The sequence below is a fragment of the Sinocyclocheilus anshuiensis genome, unplaced genomic scaffold (assembly GCF_001515605.1).
Source record: "Sinocyclocheilus anshuiensis isolate Anshui unplaced genomic scaffold, SAMN03320099.WGS_v1.1 scaffold648, whole genome shotgun sequence".
NCBI classification, from domain to species: domain Eukaryota; kingdom Metazoa; phylum Chordata; class Actinopteri; order Cypriniformes; family Cyprinidae; genus Sinocyclocheilus; species Sinocyclocheilus anshuiensis.
The window spans coordinates 489373-497978 of NW_015557156.1; the positions used below are offsets into that span (position 1 = coordinate 489373).

Here is an 8606-nt window from a genome sequence, read left to right on the forward strand (position 1 = left end):
CATCTTGCATGTTATATGCCTGATAAAGCAGCGTTTGTGAGCTCAGCGCTGCTTTGTGTACAGCTGTTACTGGGGAAACCTGTTTCTCCCGCTTTAAAGAACCTCCTGCTGGCAGAGAATTAATTTGCATTTTCAGTAAATCTGTCTGATTTAGGCAGCAAACTTATTTTGCTTTTCCTATATCCACAGATGCTGCGGATAATCCGCGGGTCGGGTAATAAAAAATGCATTCTGATTATTTGAGGGTGGATAAAAAAAAAATTATAAATCATAAATGATGCAAATATTAACTACATTTTTTTAAAATACATTTTTTTCATGAGGCAGACGATTTCGTGTGCGTGTTTGTTCGCCTGATCGGGAAGTTGCAGTGACAGAAACGGTGACATCCCAGATATCAAACTGCGATCGGTTCGTGAGATCGGCCAAGTTAGTGAGTACCGATCAAGTCATAAAATGTCAGCCGATGCCGATCGATCAGAGCATCCCTAGTCCAGACACTTTTTTTTTTACTTATTATTACGGTTGAAGATTCTTATTACTGTACTATAGTCATTTTTTATAATAACTTGTGATTTACTGCAATGAAAATGATCTTAAAATAGCTTTATTTTATTATAAAATTTGCTTGTAGATAAATATTTAAAAAAACTACATTTATGACAGACAGACAGAGAGACAGACAGAGAGATAGACAGAGAGATAGATAGATAGATAGATAGATAGATAGATACTTATTTTCTATAAGCAAAGCATATTTCTATTTGACTTAGGGGTGAAATATGACCAGGTTTTCAGAATCACCTATTCTTGTGAAAATGGCCTTTTTCAAAACTGTCTGGACTAAAAAAATGCTACAGGTGTGGATTTAATAACGATTTGACACTTTTATAGTTTCTAAAGTAATAAATTACAGGCAAAATATTTAGCGAGTGTGTGAATCAAAATTGCTGAAAGGACTCAAAGAACAAGCAGGGCCCTAATCCTTGTAGCCAGCGCACCTGGCAGTGCCAGTGTTATGCAGTGTCAGTACTCTGTATTAAGTCACTATGCACATGCATTAATTTTTCATGCAATCTTCATTCATGGTCAGTTTGGGCTTCCTAATGAATCAGCCAAGTCACGCTTCCTTCCAAATGGATCCAGCTAACTCTAAAGTTAGCCAGCTAGAGGGACCAGGGCCCAGGTCTACAAGCCATGGTGGGAGTGTTTGAAAGTACACAATGCGCTGGTAAGCAGAGACCTACAGCATCGTATACCTTCACCTGGCGATTCATGGAGACTAGAGACATCATAAAAAGACGCTCTTTGGATATTCTGAATCTCTATGGTCGAGAGACCGAGAAAGGGGGCAAAGGGGGGATAAACAAGAAAAAAAGCAAAATAAAAAAGTAGTAGTAGAACACAGCTAGCACATAATAGACATAAATGGTAGTAAACACACTGGTTAGTGCTGTGCAACACAAGTGAGAATAAGCAAAAGTTTTCATTCCATTTGCACTAGTCTCTAATGCTTTTGGATATGTGTACTTTCAATTGAACATTTTAAGATCCTGCTGATCGATCTTAGCACACACATTCTATTTTGTATTTACTTCTGAGTAATTATTTTGCCACCATCTTAATTTTATATAAAAGTGTATCATGTTATTCATTATACAGTTATTTTGGCTGGAAATACAGTCAATGCTGAAATAAGACACAATATTTGACACATCCCACTCTGTATTTTTGCATTATTTCATATTTCCTCACTGCTTTAATCTGTAATTAATGTAGAGCAGCCCTGCTTACAACTACAGTGCAAATATATCTGTTGTGGTACCAACAGTATTGCAAAATGTCTTGTTGGACACATTTTTATTCACACACACCGCCCAGCCCAAAGTTTGACTCTTTGCAACTGAATTAATAGTTCCCCCCACTACGTTAAAATATTTGCAACAAGCCACTGAAATGCATGACAAGCTCTTTTTACAAGACAGACAAGATGTGAAACTGAAGACTGAAAACAACAGTCTCTTTCTTCACAGAGTGGGAGGGTAGAACCATAAAAACTAGCCGTTTTACGTTTCAGGGAATCTGGAAGGCACTCGAGAAGAAAACAGCTTACCATCCTTCCACAGTTCAGCCACAAACTTATCCGTGGACTGGTGCAGGAGTGTGGCCACATTGTCATTTAGAGGGTCCATGTTTTTCATCAACCACTCATCTGCCTTATAGTCAACCTGCAAAATGAGAGTAATAAACAGTATGTTAACAACCTCAAGATGGGAAGAATGGAATTAAGCCAGGACTGGTTCAATCTGGATCGTTTAATTTAAGAGGTACTGCAGTTCAGCGGCCGTTGGTGTTTGCATAGTGTTATGTAACTACTGAAAGTGATAAAGTATAAATCAATGCACTGTTTTTCTTTACTTAAACAACAGGAAACAAAGCAAACTCTAATTTTCTGGCTTTTAACCCAAACATTGCTCAAAGGGAGAGAAATATCAAAAGTCCCTTATTTCATGCAGTGTCAAGTTTCTATTGCAAACAGCTCACTGATCTGAAACAGATGTGGCCTATGGTTAGCACATACCACAGCTGGATGCTGCTACCCTTGAAAGACAGCAACGCAACATTTCACTGCAAGCCAGTTTGACCTGACTAAATCTAATTACATAAGGTTACGCTGCATTCCTTTTTTCTTTGAAACACTAACAGGCCTTCATTACAAAAACCATCACAGGACTGAAGCACCAGAGGGGAAGCCAACAGCTATGTGTAGTTTCATTAATATGAATGCAGACGTACCCTGCCAGCATAGTGAATGATGCTGAAATCGGCTTTGTCCTTCAGCTGCCGTGGTTTCTGGAACTTGGCATGAGTGCCTTGCTCTTGCACCAGTTTGTCCACAAAGGTTTTATCAGTGGCTTTTGGAAACCAGCACTCCTCATCCAACAGAGCCAACACACCGGGAGGATTTGCCTAGGAATGGTACCATAGGACCGATCAAAACAACTTCTAGAAAAGCCAACAGAAAGCACTTTGCTTCCACAGTAACTTCAAATCACATGAAATTTTGCAAATATTTGAGGTAGAAAATTATTCTAGGAACCCAGAACAAAAATTCAAGGGCGGTGAGCGCTCACTGGTCTCTCGATGAGGTCAATGCAGGGCTGCAGGTCGAGGCCGAAGTCGATGAAGCTCCATTCGATGCCTTCACGCTGGTACTCCTCCTGCTCCAGGATGAACATGGTGTGGTTGAACAGCTGCTGAAGCTTCTCGTTGGTGTAGTTGATGCAGAGCTGCTCAAATGAGTTCAGCTACAGAGAGATGGAGAGAGCAATAAAATATGTTCAAACCGTCTTTGTCCATAGCATTTTTAAGTCCCAGAACATGCATGATAGATTCTTTCACCAACATCAGTATCTTCAATATCACTTAACTAAATACTGCAGTTATGAGTGGGTATCCAATTACGCTATTTACTGTAAACCTTGTAATTTCATCCTAACTATACCATAATTATATTAATCAATTTATCAGATGCATCTTAACCAAAGCAAGACAGCAAGGACATCCTCCAGCACAAACTGAAGGAAAAAACCTTCTTAAGGGTTTAAGTTTTCGCATTTATTTTTTTAATTCCATTTTTTCCATAAATTTTTCTGGACTTTGTTTTAATGGTATAATTACATTTTAGTAATCACAAAAGCATGTCCAAAATTATGTTTTCTTCTTTAGATTTCGATTTAATGGTTTAATTAAATTGTATTAATCAAAAAGCATGTCTAAACAATTGATTTCATAAAACTTTAACAATTGAATAATTTATTACAATAACAGACTCAATTTAGTTTCAAATAATAAAGCCTATAAAATATTTTAAAATACCGTGTTGTCAGTTTTATTTTTCTGGATTAATGATTTCATACAAATTGAATTATCAAAAACGCTGGTAATTAAAGAAATATTAACAATCCAATTAATCTTTAAAAATGCAATCAAATTAAAATGTAACAATTCCTTTTATTTTTGGCAAGCAGTGATCACAATAGAGGCTTACTACTAAAACATGAAAGAAAAACTGTAGTAATAAAATTGGAACAAAACTTAATTTTGTATTACTACCTTGAGAAGTACATTCTGTGGCACAATAGTAATATATTTTTATGAACTCAATTCATTCTTAATTTTCTTCATAGAAATTCTGTCATTTTCTATAATCACTGTTTCTAATCAGTGATGAAACCTACTAATACTGTGGTATGCTTAAAATCTGTTAAACTAAATACAATTTGTCCCATGCAATATCTTTTTATACACAAAACTTACAGTATTTTCAAGTTCTTGCATTGCCTGCATTTTTAGAAAACCTCATATCATATGACCTCTGATTTGTTGCAGTATAGTGATTAATATCTATGATTAACATAAGAGACAGCTGAGTCAAGGAAGCCACACCTGGAATATCTCAAAGCCAGCAATGTCCAGGATGCCAATGAAGGAAGCTCCCTGGCGCTTGGTCCTGTCCAGAGCTTTATTAATGCGGTGAACAAGCCAGCGGAACAACCTTTCGTATGTGGCCTTGGCCAGGGCTTCCACTGCAAAGTCGGCCTGGTCAGAGAAACAGAGAGACAGGATCAGGCAAAGGGAATAAGTGACATAAACCTCACATTTACAAAAATATGTGTTATGATATAGAATCACACTATTTTAACACAGATACAAAAGTAGGGTTGGGTTTCGACAACCGGTTTCATCTTAGAACCACTTCCACTTTTTCAAAAAATCGGAGTCAATAGGACACATGTTTCTTTTTTATTGGAATACATAAGCAGAATCCGTATTGCTGAAATTCAAATACCCAACCCTAAAAATGGTAAGCAAAACCTGAAATGACCCTTCTAGTGGAATTATTTTCCGAACAGGTTTCCCAAACACTACTCCCTCTGCAGAATTTGTTCAGTTATGATGACATTTTAATGACAGGAGACTAGCAGCCTATTGTTGTAAAAGGACAGAGGTGAAAAGGAAATGTGAATAGAACAAAAGTACAGCAATGGTCTACAATCAGGCCTGACAAGATTCAAGAGATAAACACTAATGAAAACATTGCTTTACAGCTGAAAGGGTGGGTGATTTAACAGATATACAGTGGAAAACTTAATAGCTCATTACCTGCTCTTTAGTTTGGGCTTTTTGTACATAGTCTCTGCCCACTTTGATTCTTGGAGACAGGATGGCACGTGTGAACTCCATGACATTAATGCCAAGCAGGTGGCAAAGCTTTTGAGCAGCTGAAAAACAGAAAATGCACACTTGTTCACAAAATGGTCCTCTAATGCAAGCCGACCAAAAATGGTGACATTCTTTTTCGATTTATCGGATTTTAGAAGTATCCCTTATGCACTTAAATGGTGGTGAGAGAAGTTATTATGGGACATTTTTGCTCATGAATATAAGAGGTATTTCAAATAAGTCAGGTCGTTATTGCAATTTACTGACTTCTAAACCCCTACAGCCCATTTAGCAGCCAAACAAACCCCAAGAGTTCCCCCTCAGGACCACCAGCACGACTATAACTTTCCAGCTTCAAGTCGTGAATGACTTGGTGGCTTGAACAGATGAAAGTTTCAATATCATACCATGAACGGTGATGATAAAAACAAATGAATCAAAATGCCAGTGGAGTAAGCTTGCTGGAATGCATCATGATGGTAAAACGGTCACTTTTGGGGGGGTTCTTACGTAAACACGTTTGATTTAACGCAACTTAGCACAACTATTCCGGTATTTTCTTTTAACATGAAACGTATCCAAAAACCATTCAAACTGTCATCATGGGAGCCCAAGAGAAGTCCAACGGGTAATTTGTCAAAACAGAGCAGTGGAGAACTGCACAAAAACATCTGGTGCAGGGGTTAGATTGGAGGGTAGTGTGGATATCGAACACACTTTCATGCTAATGCACTGCCAAAGGATTTACAGAGCTATTTAAGTACTTCACATAATACATTAGATTTCCATTACTGAAAAAAAGAAACGTTATCTCTGTGCTAAAATAAGGCATTATGCATTTCTGAAACTTGTAAAACAGATGAGTACCTGTATTTTCTGGCATAGAGGCCTGGTCGGTGTTTCTCTCCTTCTTGAACACAATGTTGCCAAACTGCAGGACGGCTGATACCACCTTGAGCATTGCTGCAGTGACGAAAAAAAAAAAGGACAACAGCGTCAACAGTATGTGGGTAGTTGACCTGAAATATTTTTGGAAGGTCGATTTCCTGCAGTGTGGCATGCTTATACTCCATTTAAAACTATTTTAACCAGCATTTCGTTCATTCTTGTATACTTATTAGGGACGTCAAACAATTGCAACATTTAATCAAGATTATTCCTTATTTTTTCATATTCATCATTTTCAGTTTCATTTGAGGGGTTCAAATATTTCAGTGGATGAGGTCTATATGATGAAACTGGACAGGTAGATTTATGCAGGAGTTTTATTTCCTCAAAACAAACATTTCTGAATTGCATCAAATTGCAAAGTAAATGTAATATAATTTGATTCGACAAAATATTAACTTAAAATAAAATAATACCAATCTGTTATGGACTTAATCATGCATAAAATTCTGCTGGCCTGCAATGCTCTGCTGATTTTTGCAATTTCGATGAATAACAATGTTTTACTCATGGCTTAATGAGCTTCAATAAGAATTACATTTTACCAAGAGAATGGAGATAACTTCGATTAAACATCCCACTTGGGTTTAATTTATACTGTATATAAACAATCTGTTTAAAAAAGAATGAAAAGGTTAAATTGTGTGCTAAATTGTTAGTGTTAAACAAATTTAATTCAACTTTGTGTTAACTGCATGCCTTAAAATAATAATAGGGTTGTCAAGGTTATCAACTCATTAATGGAGAGACTACATGAGACTCTTGTACTGTAAATTCACTGACCATTTTGAATGCAACAGTGAAGGCAAAAAGGTGTGCAATACCCATTTCTGATGATTTACTAGTATGCATGTATAAAACAGCAGTAAATATACAATATAGTAGAAGTAGGTTTGTTTCATGTATGCTTACATAAGATTTCATCATGGGAGAAGCTCATAATATGCATGGCTTCCATGGTCTCTTGGAAATTGTCCTTGTCCTGTTGGCCAGGAATGGGAATGTTACCATTGGAGAGGAAGCGGTAGTTATTGAAGCCCTCCAGGAGTAGATCAGCTGCCAGAAAAACAAGAGCATTAACACAGCTGCAGTCTTCTCTAGACAGCAGACCGCACCATACTCTCCATAATCAGTCTAATTCCTTCACATGTTGAGAATATTCAAAGCCTGCTTCATTACATCCATGTTGACCTTGCACTTAGAATGAAGTCTCCCAATCTCATTGCTAAAAACTGACTAAAAACTTAACCATGTAAAAAGAAATACTCACATCTTAGATGTTCTCCAGCACCAGCCAACAGCTGGTAGAAGACATGGAAGGTGCGTTCATCTTTGGCTTGGCGAATAGCCCTGGACTTTTCAAGAAGATCTTTAGACTAAGTTAAGGGCAAGCAAAGTCCATTTGACAGCTAATTTTTCAGTCTACGTCAAATCAAACCTGTTCGGATTTTCATAGCACTTTATTTAAATTTAATAAAACTAATATACAAACATTAGAATTTGTTTGATTTTATTTGTAAAATACTAAATAATACTTTTAATAATACCCTTACTTCTGCTGAAAAATAAAGACACACAGAAATTCACCCATTTCAGGCATTTGATCTTGCAGCTATTTGCAGCATTGCTCAAATGTAATGGAATGGTTATCAGATCAGGATACAGGTTTCAATGTTGGCCCCCACAATGTAACCGGTTACATCAAAGTTGATGCGGATGAACTTGCCCTGTGGAAAGACAAATATTTAAGATGTGTTTTATGTGTTCATACCGTTGCATCATAGCTATCATTATATATGGGCCTAATCAACATTTCTAAGAACATATTTGAGCAGATGATCATCCACTACTATTTGGAAAGAGGGGCTTGTGCATGCATGATATGCAGCGCATGTTTAAAAAGCTCTACTTGAAAGGAATCTGTTCTCAAAGCATGTGTAAAAGGCTAATAGACATGCTTATTTGCAGCAAATGCCCCCAAAATAATTACCTAAAAGAAGGCCTGAAGAATCAAATTCCTCTGTGGCTTTTTATTTGTTTGTATGCTTAAAAGCTTTCTGCTGACTTTGACGCATGCCAGCGAAAACTCAATCACCTGACAAGAGGAGCCGATGCAAGACAGACGGCTACTTCTCTCAGATCGCTGAACGTGGATTTTAGTGAGTGTGTACCTAAATGGCCCTTTCCAGATGCTACATGCATAATGTAATAAATGTCATTGTACAGTAATAAATAAATAAACATAATCAATAAACATAAATGTCATTGCCAACATGTAACAAGAATGTAATAAAATGCTGTGGCAATGTTTAAAGGGTCACGAAACACTACACTACATCTTCTGAGAGATTTTATGTTGCACATCATAGAAGACCATGTTAGCATGCTTTATTTTTAAGTGAAGGAAAAAATAGTACATTTTTAATTGGGGG

At 37.0% G+C, this 8606-nt stretch overlaps 1 protein-coding gene across 1 annotated transcript in view; it reads right to left on the minus strand.

Annotated features, from left to right (window-relative positions):
* LOC107678197 (myosin-10-like) overlaps window positions 1–8606 on the minus strand; it is a 74197-nt gene that overhangs the window by 19022 nt on the left and 46569 nt on the right. The window contains exons 9-17 of the mRNA XM_016473390.1: window positions 7838–7901; window positions 7445–7543; window positions 7087–7230; window positions 6094–6189; window positions 5167–5285; window positions 4450–4602; window positions 3135–3308; window positions 2797–2970; window positions 2114–2228 (exon numbers count right to left, since the gene is read on the minus strand). Coding sequence (XP_016328876.1) covers window positions 2114–2228; window positions 2797–2970; window positions 3135–3308; window positions 4450–4602; window positions 5167–5285; window positions 6094–6189; window positions 7087–7230; window positions 7445–7543; window positions 7838–7901 — 1138 coding nt within the window. The remainder of the gene's footprint in view (window positions 1–2113; window positions 2229–2796; window positions 2971–3134; window positions 3309–4449; window positions 4603–5166; window positions 5286–6093; window positions 6190–7086; window positions 7231–7444; window positions 7544–7837; window positions 7902–8606) is intronic.